The sequence below is a fragment of the Odocoileus virginianus genome, chromosome 13 (assembly GCF_023699985.2).
Source record: "Odocoileus virginianus isolate 20LAN1187 ecotype Illinois chromosome 13, Ovbor_1.2, whole genome shotgun sequence".
Taxonomy (NCBI): Eukaryota; Metazoa; Chordata; class Mammalia; order Artiodactyla; family Cervidae; genus Odocoileus; species Odocoileus virginianus.
The window spans coordinates 32961693-32982852 of NC_069686.1; the positions used below are offsets into that span (position 1 = coordinate 32961693).

The 21160-nt window shown below is 34.7% G+C and overlaps 1 protein-coding gene across 5 annotated transcripts in view; it reads right to left on the reverse strand.

Moving 5' to 3' along the window:
• GALNT13 (polypeptide N-acetylgalactosaminyltransferase 13) overlaps window positions 1-21160 on the reverse strand; it is a 600481-nt gene that overhangs the window by 41506 nt on the left and 537815 nt on the right. For all 5 annotated transcript variants that reach the window (XM_070476184.1, XM_070476182.1, XM_070476181.1 and 2 more), the window contains 2 exons: window positions 14044-14183; window positions 1434-1532 (listed from right to left, as the gene is read on the reverse strand). In XM_070476184.1, the coding sequence (XP_070332285.1) occupies window positions 1434-1532; window positions 14044-14183 (239 nt within the window). The remainder of the gene's footprint in view (window positions 1-1433; window positions 1533-14043; window positions 14184-21160) is intronic.

Consider the following 21160-nt stretch of genomic DNA (forward strand, 5'->3'; position numbering starts at 1 on the left):
CCCAAGCTTCTTCCAAGTGCACCCTTGGTTGCCACTCAGGCAGGGTGTCTCTGCACAGCCGATCCTGTCCTCCACCTGAGTCTGACCTCTGTATCCCAAGCTTCAGCACCCAGCCCCTGTCCATAGTGACAGAGAAGCATCTCAGACTGGGGAGCACAGGGCAGGCTTACTGGTCTGTCTGTGCTGGTTACTGTTCATCTTGCCTGACTCAGGCTGGCTGCTGCCCTCTCCTCTCTGGCTCCACAGCTTCCTCTCCATCCCAGCTGATCTTCCTACTGTAGAAGGGACTTTCCCGGGTGCAGAAGCTTTCCTCCTCCTTAGCTTCCTCCCTGGGGTGCTAAATGGGCTTCCCATTTAAACTGTTTTTCCTTTATTCTTTTGTCCTATAGAGTTATGGGAGGGGTTCTTGCCCTTTCAGAAGTCTGAGGTCTTTTGCCAGCATTCAGTAGATATTCTTCTGAGTTGTTATACTTATACATGTATTTCTGATGTATTTGTGGGGGTAGGTGAGCAGACATCTTGATCCTGAAGATTTTTCTATGGATTCTTGATGCATTCAGCTGTAGTAATCATCATCATGTTGTGCTGAACAGAATCATTTTTGCTTCCTCAATTCACTCTAAAATGCTAGATAGACAGCTCACTCATGTGCTTCACCTTGACCCTTTTAGACAACTTGTCTACCAAGGAGCAGCAGTCTCTTAACTGCACTTTGTTATAAGTTCCCAGGAACTTCAAATTAAACCTCTGAAAGTGGCTGTGGCAGCAAGACTCATTTTCTGCCTTGCACTGCGACCTTTCGTTGCTTACAGAAAACACAAGCATCCTTGTTATAGTCTGATAAGTCTCTGATAATTAATTGGACCATCACACACAAAACAGGTGTCCTAAAATTTTAATCAAGTATAAATTTTGTTTAAATAATACATTTTTACCTGATCCAAAGGGCATCTTCAGATAGCCAAAGCAAAGTTGTTAACAAACATGCTTATCTATGTGCTTAAAATTTTATTAAACCACCAAAAGTCATAGAAAACATGATAGACAAGAAACATTTGAAGAAGAAATTCAGGATACGCACCATTAGGAAACCATCATAACTGTTGAGTGATTATTTTATATGATTGAGTTAACAATGAAATGCAGTCCTCATTTTTCATACATGGTAATAGGAAGTAGGTCTGAAACATGTGGCTGCCCTCATTCACTCTAGGCCAATTAAAGATGTTGCCCTACTTATTAAATTCTTCAGTGCTTTCTTACAATACTTGGAATAATAACATAGTTATTATATGTTAAAGACGTAAATTAGGTCTTGATTAGTATGCCTGTCAATTTACTAAGACATTGTTATTGGCAGTGAGCCATAATCTACCTGGATAGTTTACACAATATCCCCCCCAAATATGAAGCTGATAAAAAAGGGAGTTTACCTGATTTCCTCCCATACCATGACAGTTGAAAATACCCACTTTTTCATTTTCCTTGCGGCCCATGTTGTCTAAACATTGATTTGTTTCAACATTTCTTATCTAAAGGAAACACAAAAATGTAAGTCAGAAAATCTTTGCTATTTTCAAATTGCTTATTGATAGCAAAATACTATTTTTGTAAGGAAATTTCTCCAAGGAAAAGACAAAGCTTAAAATATTTATTTTTCTATGTCTATTCTGATTTCTGTATAACGTTCTAAACTCCCATTCAGGTAAACTTGAATAGCACTGGCATTGTCATTAGCATCCAGTCAAGAAGCACTCTTTGTTTATAGTGTAGTATCAGAGAAGAAGAAAACATCTACATATTACAAACTCGGAGTTCTTCCCCAAATCTTCTGAAAATTAGGACAGTCTCGAAATTCCATCCAAATAATCATAGTGTTTTTGTGAAGTTCTTAAGTCCTGCAGTGCCATATGCAAAGTAATAGAAACAAATTGGTCAAATATGCAAATTTATGTATTTTTTGTTGCTTCTTTACTAGATGCTCCATTCTGTACATTTATAAAGACTAATTACACTGATAATTTTTTAACTAAAACTTGCATCTTTTTGCATTCTTAATACCAGACAGTGGAAAGCAGTTGACCCTAAGAAAAACTATTACAAGGCTAAATGGTGATTTCACAGGAAGAATTTTTCAAAACCAAGATTAAATTGCCAGCTGCAAACATAAGATTCATGGTTTACACTCAGACACTGCATTAGTCCCATAATTAACATGTTATATACATTTGTGCCAAATGTAATTTTACAGAAGCCATTTATTGAGTTTAAAGATGCCCAGATTACTAAGTCAAATACAAGTGAATGTAAAAAAGAAGAAAACCTTTTCTAATAGATGGAATGTTTTAGTTTTTTTCCTTTAGTCTCAACCCAAAGTAGTATGCTTTACACTTGTCCACTCAGCCTCCAAAAAGTTCTTTTCTCTGACTCTTATTAGGGTACATATTTTACTGTTCACTCATTCATTACTTGGATATGTTTAGTTACCTATACTTCAGGTGCTTGTTTCTCCCTCTTGGCAAATGAGTATGGTTAGAAACTTCTGTAGAGGCTGGATTAGGTTTCTACAGTTCAACTTTTTTGTATGGTACAGAGAACCTCATGGTCAGGTAATGGTTGCCTGAGTTGGGAAAATGGTGTGATTTGCAGTAAAGTCCCAGTCAGCAATTGAAATTCACACTTGGTAAGGGGTTGGGCAGAGCTGAGCAGTGAGGTCAAGCCCTGTCCCAGTGATTAGAGGGAGGCAAGAGTGGAAGCAGAGAAACAAATAAGGGGACTATTGAGTCATGCCAACTAGATATGGTTACTTGGCATAAAAGGACAACAGTGGATGTGGGGAGGTCAAGTTTAGGTTGTTTTTAAGATGGAACCAGTAGGACTTACAGTTGAAGTGGAAATGACCCAGGAGAGGAAAACAAAGGCATCAAGAAGCATTACAAGATTTTGGTTTGAGCAGATCGGTAGATGTTTCCATTTACTGGGAGCAATATTCTGAGTTCTTACACGTTGATAACTGTATCTGTGGCCTTTATACTTCAAAATCAATTTGCTACATCTGAAGTCCTTGATTCACAGTGTTATTTCCTTGACTATATTTAAGATGTTACTCTGTTCACTTCCAGCATAAATAGTTGCTTTTGAAAAGGTAACAATGAAAATGTTTTCTTTCCCTTGTTCTTACAAATATATATTTGCCTGAATGCCAAAATAAGTCCAGTAGATTGACCAGATAGGTGGTAGTCTGTTTCAATATGTAGTTCCAAATTTATTTTCAAGGAGTAAATATTGAATAATATTGAATTATAGATAATTGAATTATTAGTGTTCATTTTTTACTATTTTGATATTGCTATCAGGAAATTCTGTATTTTGTATCTTTTATATATCTCTCATATATGTCATTTTCTATTCAATAGAAAAGAAAGACAAAACTATCTTTAAAAAATTTCCTCCTTCCCTCGTTTTAAAACTCTTATGGCATTTTCTTTTGGGATTGTTGACTCCTCTGTTCTTTCAAGTTTATCCATTTCTGAAATGATTCATTCCTTAATTTCTAATTCCTTCCTCCATTTCAGGCCCTCATTTCAGAGGTTTTTTTTTTTTAAATTTATGTTGTTGTTTTACTTATCATAATAAAATATCTCTTGTTTTGAAATATTAGTTGACAGTTTTCCTATCTTATGAGTTTAAGGTTTTGATTTGGTTTCATTTTTCATAGAGATATCATTTTACTGTTTATTATCTTTATTCTTATGGTAGTGATCCTTTTCCTTTCTTTTCAGAAAAAAAAATTCTCCTGATTTGTTAAGAGGGAGAATTTGATCAGGAAATAATTTTTCTCCCTCCCTCCCTCTCTCTTCCTTTCATTTTTTCTTTTCTTTGCTTCCTGATGGGAGTAATGACTTGTCTTCTTTAAACTAGTCTGATACCCAGATTATTCTTGTTTAATTGGAAAAGGGTACAAAGTGTCCATCGTGTTCTTTAAAATCTCCCCAGGTGATTCTAACGTGCAAAGTTTGGCAACCACCATTCTGGAGGAAGGTATGACATGTCTTGATATTTAATGGTGACAGTACAGTTACTTTTCCTTTTTTGAGTAACTTATTTTTCAGTGGTTTCCACCTGGGCTGCCCCACAGACTCACCTGGAAAGCTTTTAGAATATACTTCTACTTTGCTTCTGCTTCATAGATTCTGATTCAAATGCTCTGGAGTAGGACCAGGTCTGAAGTAGGACTAGAATACAGTTAAAAGATCCCCCAGATAATTCCAGTGTATAATCAGGACTGAAACTCCTTGTATCAGGAGAGCACAATGGAGCTTCCTAGCTGGAAGCCTGATTATTTTGTGAATCATTTTGAGAACTCTGGATGCTGGTGGAAAGTAAAGGACATTTTTATAGCAAAGCTGATTTTGCCACTACCAAGTAAAATTTTTAAGAATAAATATTTCCAGCTGTACCTGACAGGACATGTTTACACTGGAGACCGTTTCTAACTTCACAAGGATAGCTCTGTTCCTGTAATTTTTTGGAGAGTTGGAAAAAAATCCTGCTTTTTTTTTGAGAATTCCTGGTTCTGCTTAGCTCTCCACTTTTTTTTCTTTTCCAAGTTTTTATTGGTGTAGAGTTGATCTACAATGTTGTGGTTCAGGTATACAGCAAAATAATTCAGAATTTTTCAGATTATTTTCCCATATACGGTATTACAGAGCATTGACTGTGTAGGTCCTTGCTGATTATCTATTTTATATATAGCAGTGTATATGTTTGAGCAAACTCATAATTTGTGACCCCCACTTTTCCACTTCAGTAACCATAAGTTTGTTTTCAAAGCCTGAGATACTGTTTCTGTTTTGTAAGTAAGTTTATTTATATAACTTAGATTCCACATGTAAGTGATATCATATAATATTTATCTTTGTCTGACCGTATCAAAATATTTTTCTGTTTATGGGTGAGTAATATTCCACTGGGTGTATGTGTGTGTGTATATATACATATCACATCTTTTTATTCTGTGGGAGAACCTCTGCGATATAATTATTTTCCAGTTTGTGTGCCACCCATCAAGTCAGTGTGGGATTTGATTGTTTCGTGAATGCACTCCTCCTGCTGCCTCGTTGTGGCTTTGTCTTTGGATGTCGAATCTGTTTTGGTACATTCCAGTCTTTTTGTCAATGATCGTTTAGCACTTAGTTGTGATTTTGGTGTGTTTGTAAGAGGAGGTCAGTTCAGGTCCTTTTCCTCTGCCTTTTGTCTCCGCCTAGCCCCTTGACCCGATCCCTCCTCTCTCTCCTGCTTCTGTCCGGACTTTGGTTCCTTTGTTGTTGTTGTACCTGCCTGCTTAAGCTGGGCTTCATTCCTTGAATTTTTTCCTGAGAAAGAGCTTCAGCTATTGAGCTGTAAAAGTTCACAGGTTGTAGAATTCTTTGACCCTTCAGACATTTAAAGAGGAGACTTTTCACTGACTTGCAAACTGGATTTTATGAAAACACTTTTCCCAGTTTCAATTACTATTGTTAAGTTAGCATGAAACAATTTCTCATGAGTATCTATTGGTAACTGAGGTGTTATTGTGGTCTCATTTCCATCAGACACCCCATTTCTTCCCTTTTTTCCCACTGTAATGATTGTATTATCATGTGGTCATGAAGTTTACAAGTCATATTTTAGGATTGGTGAGAATACCTTGTCTTCTAATTTTACTGTTAAATTTGTCCATCAGTTTTTGTTTTTGCTAACCTGGATGCTCTCTCTGCTTCAATCGAGGAATTCAAAAAGATTGAAACTATGTCACTGCTGCTGCTATTTTTTCAGAATTATAGAATAGATTCATTTGGGGAAGTGCATGGAAAGGAGTTTGTTCTATTCATGACATGTTCTAACCTTCCTAAAAATTGGTTTGACAGTTTCTAGACATGTAATATTAATTTTCCCTTAGAATGTAGCAGGCACTAAGAGGTTATAGTATAGGAACTCAAGTCAAATCTGGTGAGGCTAACTGGACATGAGTTCTGGGAGACTGGAAACAGATAGGAGTCAGTGTCTTCAGTAAGCTGTCAGAATGAGACAGGGAAGACAACCACCACAATAAAATTGAATAATTGAAGTTGTATGTGCCATGAACTGTTCCAAGGACTTATGTGTAATAACCAACCTATTACCCTAATTTTATATATGAAAACATTAAGATACAAACAGGCTAAGTAGTCTGCTCAAATAAGTCATTGGAAATTGCCTAGTCCTGACATCTAGACAGGTAGGCAGTATTTTGCAGAAAGGAGGTGAAAAGAGCAAGGGAGGAATAAGTTCCAGTTGAATAAAGGCGAAGGTAAATGACAGGTCATCCAGACAGTGGCAAAGACACATGGACCATGGAAATGGCCTAGGATCAGACCTGAGAACCAGGTCAAAAGGTCTAGAAGTAAAGTGGTTTCCATGCTGAATGCCAAAATGTTGGGTTCAGGTCATGAAAATTATTTCTGGCTATTGTTAAGATGACACTGGATACAAATATGATAGAGGATGAAGCGTCAGGGAACAGGGTTCTCAATATCTACTTAAAAAAAATTGAGAAGAACATACCATGTGGATTGAGACAATGTCTGAGGTTTTTGCAGTAGTCCTATGTTATCTACATTTTTTTTTTTTTTAACATATGAACACCTAGAAGGCAGCATGGTGTGCATCAGGGTATTCTCAAGTAAATGAGTCTAACATTGGAAATCTGTAATATTTTCCTCAAACATAAAAATGGTTACTAGTGTCTTCTGACAGTCCTCAATGATCTAATCTTAATGTATAATAGAAGATATTGGCATACAGGAAAAAAATATATGTATATATTCCCAAAGAATGCTGTTTAAACAAAAAAATGAAATATCAGGAAATATCCTGAGCTTGTCACTGGTATTACAACACCAATTGCTTGATCATGCCATTCACTAATCGTAAGAAAAATTTAGGCAGACAAACATGGAGGAACTTCATCCACAGAAACTCCTTAAAGAATCCAACCTGAATCAACATAAGTAGAGCATATGGGTATATCTGCATTCTGGGAAAGTCTTGTGACTCATCCCTTATGTTATTTTATAGCTTTGAGTATGTGGTGTAGGACCAATATAGTTTTAACTTTGTTGTCTACTTTGACATTTCTTTGTTTACACAGCATCTTTTATTGCCTGAGAATAGTCTTTAATGACATAAACTTGGGAGTATTTTTTCCACTTGTTACTTGATGTTAGAAATCAAGTCTTTTTCTAAAAGTTTCTACTCATTGGCAGGATCATGGGTAATGTTACCACTCACATGGTTTATTCACTAGCTTTTGCTCCCTCTGCTGGATTGTAACAGCAAGCAACAGGGGGAACTCCAATTCGAAAAGAGGCATAAACTCTCATCCCCACCACCTTTGAATTTCAAAACTAATATGTAAAACTCATTCTAAAATTAGACTAAACTTAGCTTTTTTTTGGGCTTTAATTACTCCAACACATGCTTATCCTTCAACTGTATATTATGTTACTAATTATCATTATTTTAAATATGTCAACCTCATTTGGTTTCTCTTTACTTTGTAAAGAAGGAAATACATTTGCAGTGAATTCAAGTTTAATGTTAATATTTCCATATTATAATTGCTGTAGTGAATATGCATTTCTCTGTACCAAATTGTGAATAAATCAGAAGGATGGTTTTATATAGATTTGCAAAATCTATATAATTAACAATCCAAGCTGACTTCTCTTATGTAAACCTGGGTTTCCAATGACCTGACTGTGAGATTTTAAAACACTGAGTATGTGATATCTTAACGTCCTTCAACAAAACAGTAAATACAGAATACTGGACAATTTCACATATTTTGGTGGATAACAAAATCAATCCTAGGAGAATTCATAAATGCTCTAACTGGAATATAGTTTGTTGTAATTGTCTATGCCATTACATATTTAAGTGATAAAATCAGAATTGGTTCTAATGTATTTATCAGTATTGTAAAGCCAAAAAAAAAAAAAAAAGGACTTTCCAGTAGTAACCTCACTTATTTCGTCCATGGGTGAGTTACCCAGCTCAACATTCTTTAGGGTTAACATGTGATGGAGAGTAATATATTTTGCCTGTGTATTAGTTACACTGGGATAAAAATCAGTTACTGGGTCCCAAAGAGTTTTGCGAATATGATCGTGGGCAGAGAGAATGCCCCATTTGTGCATGTTTTAAAATATGAGTTTTTTTTTTTTTTTTTACTGGTTATTAAAAGATCAAGAAGATGGTGAATTTATAAATAGGTCTGATTACCAACAGACGTGTAACACTCTCAGGGTTTTAGCCTCTGGATTTGGCAGTAACTGATTTTATCCTTAATCCCTGCAGCCTAGCAGCTTCAACAGATGTCTATTTTTAGTTACTGAAATTTGTTCTTTAACAGTGTTTAAGGAATACAGTGTCAATGTGTGCAGGGATCTTAACTAGATGATAAGGTTAAAGAATACAAGAGAAAAAGGAAGTGCTAAGGGGTCATGTAGACAGTAAAAAATTCAGACACGACTGTCAAAAGGTCTTCCAGGCAGCATGCAAATGCAGATATTAAGCCCTAAGAGTTAAGTCAATTGGCTCCAGAGTTCCTCTTCTCTTCCCTCTTACCTTCTGTATTCTTGTGTTCCACATAGCTCACAAAACATTTTTTTCCCAAGATGCTGGCCTGTCCAAGGCCAAAAATTTACGGTAAAGCATTACTACTTTAGAAAGCCAATTTTCAATCTTATAGTTGAATTAGCTTCTATATTTACAAGATCAGGAGCTGACATGCTAAATATACATAAGCTAGTGTTCGTCAAGAGAGAATTTAATGCTGCAAGAAGCTCTTCTTTCTTATTCCATTATGATCTGCTTACTAAGTCTAAAAGGCATATGCTTCATTAAGCTACTTAAAGGTTTTAGTTCAAAGCAATTCAGCTTTTAACTTCCCATTGGAAATTGCATGTAATTCATGGGCTGGGTGAAGTAATATTTCAATTACCAGCATAAAATTCAAATGTGAGAAATTACGACAGTTGTCTGATGATTATTTTGGTGACAATATACAGTGATAGAAGCTGAATATCATGTTTACCTCTATCTTCTAATATAACTAGGAAAGTTATAAAGAGAAATTGATGTGAAGGTATTTATATTCACCAGTGCGCTGCAATATTAAATATCTGGGCTTTGATAAACATTGAAACTTAAAGAACTTGTAAATTGTTAGATCCTAACAATTTCATTTGAAATTGAGTACATATGAATTACTTCAAAGAAATAACTTTGTGCCCTAGATAAGTAGCTTTGGATACCGGGTTCCACTTTGAGACTATCTGAGAGACAGTGCCTTCATATATAATGACAGATAGTAAGAAAGAAAAAAAGATTTAAATGACTGTCCATTATAGTCCATTAATAGTTTATCTCAAATTCACTATCAAAGTGTCTATGACTATGTCTGTGACTACACATGTCTATGCAAAATTGAATTGGAAAACAGTGCTTGGTGAATTTGTCCTTGTTTTCAAGGAAACTGTTGCAGGACTGCATCTCTTGAAGGGTAGTTTTAAAATGGAAAACTGTAGTACATTAATATACCAGAAAGTTCAAAATCAGATATATCTCGTAGATTTTTTAATTTATTGAGTTTTTAAAATACCTGCTAGGACAGTTTTAATTCAACTGAATTTCTTACCTGTTTGATTATCTCTTGCTTTTTCCCTCACTTCCATTTCAGTAGAATGGCTCAAGAGTAAAGTTCTTTCCTTATTGACTTTACATCCTTAGCATATAACACAGGTTACAGCTTAAGCTCTTATTTAATAAAAGTATTTTGAATGAATAACATGTAGTGATATCCATTTTCTCCTTCTAGTTAGAAGGAAAAGTGGACATTATTGTTAGACTAAAATATATTTGAATCCTGACTTCAATATTTAGCTAGTTCTATGACCATTAGTTCAATCATGTGAATTTTCTACATAGAGATTTCCATATTTAATTGGGGATAGTAACAAAACCTGCCAAGAAATTGTGATTTGTTTAAAAAAAATACAATTTTTAAGCATCTAGCATAATGTTTGACATAGTAAGAAAACAGTAGTAGCTATAATAATTACAATAACTGTAACTACTGGTGTTATAGATGCTCTGTATCCTCAATCATCACTGTAACCTATAGGATTACTTTCCTTCTACTGCTGGATACCACAGACAGACCTAGTGCTACTTCAGTCCTAAAGTGGGAGGTCAGGATTTAAACCCTCCTCTGCTTGATTCCAAAGTCTGGGATTCTTTCAGTGTACCATGTTCCCTCTCCTGGATATGTTTCAAAAACCCTAAAGGTATATTTCTATTTTCAAAAGTTTTTCAGATTACTTCTAGAAATTAAAATATAGCTACCTGACCCATTAAAGAAGGTAGCTACTTTAAAATCAGTAGGTTGTATAAAGGAATTTTCTCACACTTCATTTTTTCAGAAAGTCAGTCAGTTAGATTTCTCAATGTGTAGTGCAGGAGAGTATGAAACTGAACTTTTAAAATGGAAGTGACATCTAGGTTCTGTTTCAGAGTCCTGAGTCTTTCTCAGGAGTCACCTTGATGGCCTTAGATAATTTCCAAAAACTCCTCTTAACTCATATCTGTCTTGTTAACAGGTCTTGCTCATATGTTCTTTTAGAAAAAGTGATCAGCATTTACTCACTACCTGGGTCCACTGACTGCCATGGGAAGAATACCCTGCACAAGAATAGAAAAACTCCCTCTTCTAAAGGTACAGATTCACAATTGGCTCAACCAACTTTTCCATAAAAGAAATGTGTGTTAGATACTTTATTGGAGATCTTTAGTAGAACTAGATTATAATAACTAGCATGCACATAGAGCTCTAGTTTAAAAAATGCTATACTATGTGTTAAATATAAATAAATCCTGTGACATTAGAGCTAAAATGGGAATACTGCCTATTTAAAAACAATAGTAATGACACTCCCATCCCAATGAAAACAACTAATTAAAAAAGAAAGCCAAAGTTACACCTAGAAAGTGGTAACATTCAGTGTTATTACACATGAACCTTTGCACTACAGAATTCAGATTAATGTTAAATAGATATAAACTGAAAAATTCTATGGAGAGATATTTACCTGATTGATGAGTGAGTGGAGATTTGACAGTGTATGGATAATGCACAAAGAAACAGTCTTTAAAAACAATTCAGCTGGAAATGAATTATATGCTTTTCTTTATTTTCTAGTGATGTTTATAGGAATGTTTATAGAGTGGATAAATTCATAGATATCTTGGCAAATGAACGAAAAAATATTAGAGTTAATTTTCAGATATTCCACTGTTATGACCTATAAAAATGACAGATTCAAATAATATTTCCCAAATGCATTATTATTGCTGTTAAAATGTTTTAAAAATAACAAGTACTAAATTAGTTTTCTTAAATGTAATTCCTATTAAGTGGGAAATTACCAATATGAAGCATATAATTCATAAAGGGATAACTCTTATTTTGAGCAATTAATATGTATTATGACCATATGCTTGTATAGTTACAATGAAGCCAACTTTTTAATCTCTAAAGATATTTTATAACTATGGTACCCAAAGCAATCTATAGATTCAAGCAATTGCTATGAAATTACCAATGGTAATTTTCAACAGAGCAAATAATTTTATAATTTGTATAGAACACAAAAGACCCTGAATACCTGAAGCAATCTTGAGAAAGCAAAAATGAAGCTGGATGAATCAAATTGCCTGATTTCAGACTAGAGTACAAAGCTACAGTCATTGAGACAGTATGGTATTGGTACAAAAACAGAAATATAGACCAATGGAACAAGATAGAAATCCCTGAGACAAACCCACACACCTGTGGTCCCCTAATCTACAACAAAGGAGGCAGGAATATACAATGGATAAAACTGAATAAGTGGTGCTGGGAAAACTGGACAGCTAAGTGTTAAAACAAGAAAAAAAAATAACACTCCCTAACAAGGTACACAAAAATAAACTCCACTTTCTAGAGTAATGAAAATTAAAACAACCAAATGGGGTCTAAAAGCTTTTGCACAGCAAAGGAAACCATAAACAAAGTGAAAAGACAACCCAGAGAATGGGAGAAAATATTTACAAATGAAGTGACTGAAAAGGAGTTAATCTCTAAAATACACAGTTTATGCAGCTCAATATCCAAAAACAAACAAAACAATCAGAAAATGGGCAGAAGATCTAAATGTACATTTCTTTAAAGAAGACATACAAATGGCCAAAAAGCACATAAAAAGATGCTCAACATCACCAGTTATTGGAGAAATGCAAATCAAATGTATAATGAGACACATCTTACACTGGTCAGAATGGTCATCCTAAAAAAATCTACAAACAATAAATGCTAGAGAGAAGGGAACCCTCCTACACTGTTGGTGGGAATATAAATTAGTGCAGCCACTATGGACAACAGTATGGAGATTCCCTAAGAAAAACTACAAATAGAGCTTCCATATTATCCAGCAATCCCACTCCTGGGCATATATCTAGAGAAAACTCTTGATTTAAAAAGATATATGCACCCCAGTGTTTAACGAGGCAATACTTACAGTAGCCAGGACATGGAAGCAACTTAAATGTTCATCAACAGAATAATGGATAAAGAAGATGTGGTACATATGTATGATGAAATATGACTCAGCCATAAAAAAGAATGAAATAATTCCATTTGCAGCAACATGAATGGGCCTAGAAATTGTTGTACTGAGTGAAGTAAGAACAAAAAATAAATAGTGCTTTGATGTGGAATCTAAAAAATAAAGCACAAATGAACTTATTTACAAAACAAATATATTTGACATACAAATAAACTTAGGGTTACCAGGGTGCTGGGAAGGGGAGCATAAATTGGCATATTGGGATTGATACATACACAATATAAAATAGATAACTAATAAGGATCTACTGTATATAGCACAAGGAACTCGACTCAATGCTCTGTAGTAGCTTATTATGGGAAAAGAATCTAAGGAATAGAGATATGTATATATATAAATGAATCACTCACTTTGTAGTACATCTGACACTAACACAACATTATAAATGAACTATACTCCAATAAAAATTTTAAAAGTCACAGAGGAAGAGAAAAATAAAAACAAAAGTGCATTGTTTTCTTCTGAATATAATAAAGTTAGGGCAGATTTGTCCTCTGAATTGTACATGGTTATTAGAAAAAGTAGATTTCCGGATGAGTGAGAGTGAAAACTTTCTAAGAAGTGACAATGTTTATTAAAAAATAAAGATAATATTTTGAAAAAGTATGAAACAGATCAGGGGTTCTCCATGTGTCCACAAAGTCATCATGATTTTGATAACAGTATTATGATAATATCTTTCACCCTCCCTTCTCATGAATGTTTAGGGAATCTTCACTTGGTTACATGGTGTGCTATATTATAATAGATTGAATATCAAAGCAGATAGAAGAATCCAACTAACTCTTTTTGGCCAGTTTTTGATGCAATTTATAAAAAATGTAAATTAAGCTAATCCTCTTACTATTTTATTTTGCTTTATAAAGTTTACTCTTCCAAAAATATGTTACTATATTACTGTGTAAGGGATTATTACATATTATCTTTACTAAATAAATTTAAAGTTTCCAGTTTGTTTTCCCACAGTAAGTATTAACACTTATAGCCCACATAAAGAAAAACTCAAAATTTGCTGTAAACCTCAAAGACTCTAAATTCCATATGATTAAAAAGTTTTAGAGCTATTTATAATGAAATAAAAAATATTTATTCTACCTTAAACTGTGTTTTTATTTTTTATAAATCCCAGTGACATAGACCTTTATGGTCCTTGTAATTTTATGAGAAGTCTTTTAAAATAGATCTGTTTAAAAACCTTTAAAGCATTGTATTCATAACATAAAAAATACTGAGCTCCTTAGAAATTGCCCCTTTTGCAAAATATATTTATAACTTAACCAAAATAAATAATTCATACCTCTCCAAGTGAGTAATAACGTCTTGGGATCTGGGAGTCCGGATAGATGTTTTCAAGGTACCAAGAAAAGGGCTTACACTTCAGATTTTCTCTTAGTGTTTTTCTGACTGACACGTCTCCGTAATCCACTTTGACAACACCTGGAATTTTTCAGAGAAACATTGAAATCCGTTTATGCTGTTTTCATTTTAGCACTGTTTCACTCTGTTTGCTATCAGTTTTTTCTCTATAATTAAAATTTCATCAAATTGAATTGCATGTGCAGCTGCTACTACACTGATTTCTTGCTAACATCCAATTAGTACATTAAATGGATATAAAAAGTTTTTCCATTGGTTATGACTTAAAATGCAAATATTTATCACCAAGTACTTGTACTTCTTAAATTGAATAATTAATCAAGTAAGTATAAGTTAGTATTAATTTAGCATCTCATATTGAAAGCTTAATTGAGCTGTGTGATAATGTGGTTTCTTTTTAATGAAAGTTTCAGTGGCTTCACTATTTTTATTCCTCATATTTTTCCTTTAGTGTCATTAATTCACTACTTGTGCATTTCATGAGAATATACATAAATATGACCCTCACAATGGATGACACATTTGTGTTCTGTTTTCCTTCTTGAATTTTTATTTTATCTAGGTTTAGGACCTAACTTTTTCTTTACTAATTTTTCCCTGTTTTAAAAGTTAGTGTAAAACACTTCAAATCCTTAAGTTAGTAAATAAATAAGCATAAAGAAACCACAAGCATCTGTATGTTGAGATGGATGAAACTGGAGCCCATTATACAGAGTGAAGTAAGCCAGAAAGATAAAGACCATTACAGTATACTAACACATATATATGGAATTTAGAAAGATGGTAACGATAACCCTATATGCAAAACAGATAAAGAGACTCAGATGTATAGAACAGACTTGTGGACTCTGGGAGAAGGCGAGGGTGGGATGTTTCAAGAGAACAGCATCGAAACATGTATATTATCTAGGGTGAAACAGATCACCAGCCCAGGTTGGGTGCCTGAGACAAGTGCTCGGGCCTGGTGCACTGGGAAGACCCAGAGGGATGGGGTGGGGAGGGGGGACCGGGATGGGGAATACATGTAAATCCATGGCTGATTCATGTCAATGTATGACAAAAACCACTACAATATTGTAAAGTAATTAGCCTCCAACTAATAAAAATAAATGGAAAAAAAAAAAAGAAACCACAAGCAAATGAAATATACTCACATGTGTATTATTAAAATTGCTTAACTGTACTTCATTTAATAGCAGGATATATGAATTTAAAATGAATTTTCCATTGAGGATCTTAATAGAATGAGTTTTAGTTGAGAAATAGAAATAACACCACTAATTTTATATAAAAGATAGTGACATGAATTGCTCATTACTAATATTTAATTGAAATGGCTAAAGAACTGTTATAAGATGACAATTAATTCTTAGATTTTGAAAAGATCTCTGTTTAAGAGCAGTAAGCAACCACACTTTGGCACAGGAAAAAAATGGCCCAGTCTTTATATGCTATCCCAACCAAACAGCAAAGTCTATTAGTCATGTGTAATAAAAGAACAATTGTTTAGTCTAAATGTCTGTAACTAATACCATTATTTAGGTTGCTATTTTGAAATAAGGCCGCACTCTTGAGGCTTACCACCTGCCAGTCCTTCCCACTCCTCACCACCCGTTTGGTTTTTTTTCAGAATTTTGTGTTTTCCCAAAGTGCTTAAGCAGCCAAACCTTTTCCTTCTACAACAAAATACTGATTTTTCTAGCTAGTATTTAGATGAAAATAAAAAGATATTTGGGCTTTGTAGACAAATAATTCCTTTCAAAATAATTGTATCCAGAACCTACAATCTGGATATAGCCTTCAAAAGAAGTTCAATAACATTTACAAAATAGATTACTAAAAGAATTTGTTTAGTGGTACACTAATAGGTGGCTTTGAAAATCTTATTTAAAAAAGAGAAATTCTATTGGACTCAGCAAAAAAGGCAATGCTGCTTCAAAGGATTTAATTCAGCAGTTTTGCATCTTAAATTTGACATTCCAAAAAGGTCCTCTTGATTTTCCATATGACCCATCTTCAAGATTCTCTATTTCAGTAACTAGCACAAGTGTCCACCCATTTTCTCAAGGCAAAAACATAGGACTATTTCTTTTATCTCACACACACATTCAATTCATTAACAATCCACAATATGGATCTTTCTACATATAGTTGGGTTACATTCTGAGAAATCTATCATAAGTTAAAAAAATGTATTCAATAGACCTAACCTACCAAATGTTGCAGCTGAGCCAAGCCTACATCAGATGTGCTCAGAACACTTGCATTAACCCACAATTATTAGCCTACACTTGGAAAAAATCATCTAATGTTAATCCAATTTAAAAAAAAATTGTTGAATATCTCACATACTTTATTGAATATTATACTGAAAGTGAAAAACAGGGTGACCGAATGGATAGAGAATGGTTTTAAGTGTATCGGTTGTTTTCACCCTCCTGATCACATGGCTGACTGGGTGCTGGGGCGGCCCAGCTTCTCGAGAGAGTATTATGCTGTATGTTGCTAGCCTGGAAAAAGACCAAATTCTAAAGTTTCACGAGTACAGTTTTTACTGAATACACATTGCTTTCACACCATAATAAAGTTGAAAACTTTAGTCAAATCATCATGAGTCAAGGACTGTCCATAGATTCCAAGCTCCTCTATCATCCCCTTTACCATCCTGGCCTGTCTCTCTCTCATCTCTTGCCTAAGACTAAGCATGCCATCACCTCCTAAATAGTCTCCCTGACATCTTACATTTCTCCATTTATCCTTTATTTAATGTTGCCTGCTCCCTAGACAGTATATTTGAAATATAAAATCATGTGTTCCCTTGCTCCAGAGCGTCCAACAATTTTCCATTGTGCTAGAAATAATTGACAATAACCTTAATCATTGCCTGAGTTTCTTTATGAAATGACCCTTGGTTATCTCTCTGACTTAATCACCTGTATTCACTTCATTGTAGCAAAACTGGCTCTCCCACTCTTTCTTGCTTTCTTTCTCTTTCTCCAAACCTCTAATCAAAATTTACTTCCTCATGCTCACCCTGACTTTCTTCTCTAAACTGATCACCTTTCCCATCATCTTGGTAATGCTCTATCCCTTCATTCTTCTTTATTCTCCAGTATACTTGTTAGTACTTGATATCCTATCACAGGTTAATTCTCTTTGCCTTTCCAGTAAGAACTTTGGACAAATAATTTAATCTCTTGATTCCTAAGGTATCTTGTGTGTGGTATATGATAATTATTGAATACATATTACACATTGTAATGGATACCTACTGCTTTTGACTGCCTGGCATCCATTTTGCATGTTGGTAAGAGCATTCAAGTTTTCTTTGGGCAATCGTCACATCCTCACTTCAACTTTGTGTGACTTGCTGACCTCATCCCCCTTCCTGTCTTTCCAGCTCCAACTAGCATCACAGAATAAAGGCATACCACTGGTGAATCTTGTTAAAAATTCACATTCTGATTCAGGTGGTCTATACTGAGGCCTGAGAGTCTACATACTTAACAAGCTCCCAGGGGATGCTGCTGTTCCTTAGGACAAACTCTGAGTAGCCCCCAAGACAATCAAAGCAGCCCATTCATCATTTACTTACAACCTACCATAATGATTGGCTTAGGACTGGACATGTGATAAAAGTATAAATAAATAAAATTATGCTCTGACAACTTTCTAGGACTATTAGAAAGTAGAATTTCTCTTTTCTTTGGAATTGCTAGCTGTAAAGATGACTAAAGCCTGGAGCTTCTGAGCCTACCATATAGAGAATGCCTTCTAAGATAGTGAAGCAAATACAGGAATAAGATAAACAAATGGAAAGAGAAACAGACAAAGATAGCATAAGCCAAGCCAACATTTAAATCAGCAGATATTTATCATGTTCCAGCCTTTATACAGAGCATGTTTTCAGACATAAGTAAACAGTAATACATTAGAAGGTGATACATGCTATGACAAAAATAGGGTGAGGGAAGAAGTTTGCAATAGAAGGAATTTTAATGAATTTTGATTTTTTTTCAAAAGCAGCTTATAGGAGTTACAAGTTTTTAAGGTAAATCTTTCAATGGAACTTGAACAAATGCTAGAGAAGCTCTGACCTTTAGAGTTTAATGATGAATTATAATAAAAAAATACTTTAACTCTACATTTGCAGGTTTGATTAATAGGTAAATGATAAATAACCTGTTATTTATTCATGTTAAAATCTATGTTATTGGAGTATTAATCTAGATAATCTAGATATGTAGAAGAATTGTATTTAATTCTTCAAATAGAAGATCGTCATCATCTCAAATAAGTTCCTCCCAAGCAGATAGCTAATAAGCCTAACAGTTTTGATTACCTATAGTCAAGGTACCTGATGAGAGAATACCTGCGTTTAGACTAAAGCTCTTGAGTTTTGTGCATAAAAATACATATTGTAGCATAGCTTAAAGTGGTAAAAAGAGGAAATAATTTCCTTCAATATGGGAATTTTTAAGTAAATCAGTGGTATATCTAATTGACAAAATATGATTGCTGTATTGAAATGTCTATAAAATATTGGAAATGGAAATAAAATAGAAATAATTTTTTACACTATCATTGTAACTGAGTAAATCTGTGGAACAAAAATAACTGAAAAATAAAAGCAGTGCATTCTCTTTGCTACTAAAAGAAGAGAAAGAAAAAAAAAACCTTTAAAAATCTATTTTATCCTTAAGTACAAAAATTAAAACTGTGAAGCTAATCACAGTTTTCTTTTTTTTAAATCACAGTTTTCTATATACAATTATATATTAACAATATGCTTGTATAAAATGAGTATAGTTTTAGCTAAGAATTTTTTTATATTTTCAAAATTCCTGTTAAAGAGAAAATTATCTTTATTTTGTTATTTACTTAAAAAAATTGTCATCAAGGGCTATTCAAATAATCTACATTTATTCTCAAGTATAATAAAAAGATCATTTTTTAGGTCAACTAGGGGTTACTGCATTCTAGAGTATCTAAGTACTATATGTGTAAGAAGTTTAACACAGTTGGAATTTTTTTTTTAAATTTAAAGCTACTCTTATCCTGCCATTTTAATTTTTAGTCATTCTTAATATGCACAGAAATTATCAGGCTCATAACTGCTCATTAGGAAGTCAATGGTTAGAACTATATTAAGCAGCTGATGACCCATGCCAGCTAGTAATACACAGTGATTATCTGTTGAACTTATCATTTACTATTATCACTTCAGTTTTATTTTAATGGAATAAAAATGAGATAATGAATTGTACAAAGATCATAGCTTCTGTTGAGAACAGTATCACATAGAAGAAGTGAATATCAGAAAACTTCTCAATTTATTTATATCAGTCTGCTCTTTATCATCAAAAGTCTGGGCAGGTCAGAAGGTGACATAGATGGTGGAGTAAGAGGACCCTGAACGCATCTCCCAGAGACAAACCAAAATTACAACTATTTGCATAATGATTTTCATAACGATATCCTTCCCATATCTATGGGAAGGACCAGAAGATGAGCAAAAAATATCTATTCCAACTAAAGACATAAAGAAGGAACTCAACAGTATGACTCACAGACTTAGAGGAAAAAATTATAGTTAACTGAGTGGGAAAGAGAAATAGGTTGGGAATTTGGGATTAACATGTACACACCGTTATATTAATATTTAAAATGGATAACCAACAAGGACCTACTGTATAGCACAGGGAACTCTCTACTCAACATTCTGTAATAACCTAGACAGGAAAATAATTTGAGAAAGAGTAGATACATGTATATATGTATACCTAATCACTTTGCTGTACACCTCAAGCACAATATTGTTAATCAGCTGTGCTCCAATATACAATAAAAATTTAAAAATAAGAAACCACAATAAGATTAGTAGGAATGGTGGAGACAGTATAGTTAGGACCCAAACTTTCAGGGTTGGTAACCCACAAATGGGAGGGATAAAACAATGATAGGAGTTTTCTGCAAGGAGTGAGGTGTCTGAACCTCATGTTGAGCTACCTAGCCCAGAGATCCCGCACCAGAAACATGAGCCCCTAGAATGTCTGGCTTTGAAAACCAGCAGGGCTTCCGTTCAGGAAAGTGGGAGGGCTATAGGAAACAGAGACTTTTCTGTTAAAGGGTTTGTGCAATCTCTCACAACCTTAATCAGCATAGAAGCAGTAGTTTGAAAGGAGCTTGGGTCAGACCCATTTGCTAATCCTGGAGAGCCTTCTGGGCATGAAGAAGGACACAGCCACTGGAGGCAGCTATTTTGGAGAGCTCATTTTACTGCTGTATTACTATTGCTGGCAAGTGACATTTTGAAATCCTACCTCCACCCTTAAAGTGCCAGGGACTTACCTGCTCACCAGTGGACCAGCACCAGCCCTGATTTCCCATGGCATGCATATATCTGAGTGGGGGACTGGGCCATGCAAACCAGCAGGCCAGCACCAGTCCCATGACCCCCCAGACCTCACAGTCAGCCATGTTGGCACCTGGCCTGGACCATCAGTGTGCTAGCTCCAAACCTGGCATCCTTGGGCATCAGCCAGTCACTTCAACACCTGGCACTGCCCACCAGCAGGCAGGACCAGTCCTGCACCCCACTGGGCTCTGTAGCTTGCCACACCCTATCCACTAGTGGGCCAGTAGCCACCACACCAAGCAAGGCCTGGCAATTAACATGGCCCCTGCCTAAGAGCAAGCAAACAGCCATTGGCTGTCAAAACAGAAGGAAATATGCTAGGGCATGAAGAGCACAAAGCTGTAGTGAACAGAGGAGTATGTGCTCTGGACCCCATAGGAATTCACCTAAATAAGGCCACATTTCAAAGACTGTAAGACATAACCCCTTCAATACCTAGAAATAAACACAGAAAATTAAGTAAGATGAGGCAAGAGAGGAATATGGTCCAAATGAAGGAATGAGACAAAATCATAGAAAAATGAAGATTAAATAACCTCCCTTACAGAGACATCAAGGTAATAATCATAAAGATGTTCAACAAACTTGGGAAAATAATGATTGAATATAGTGCAGATTT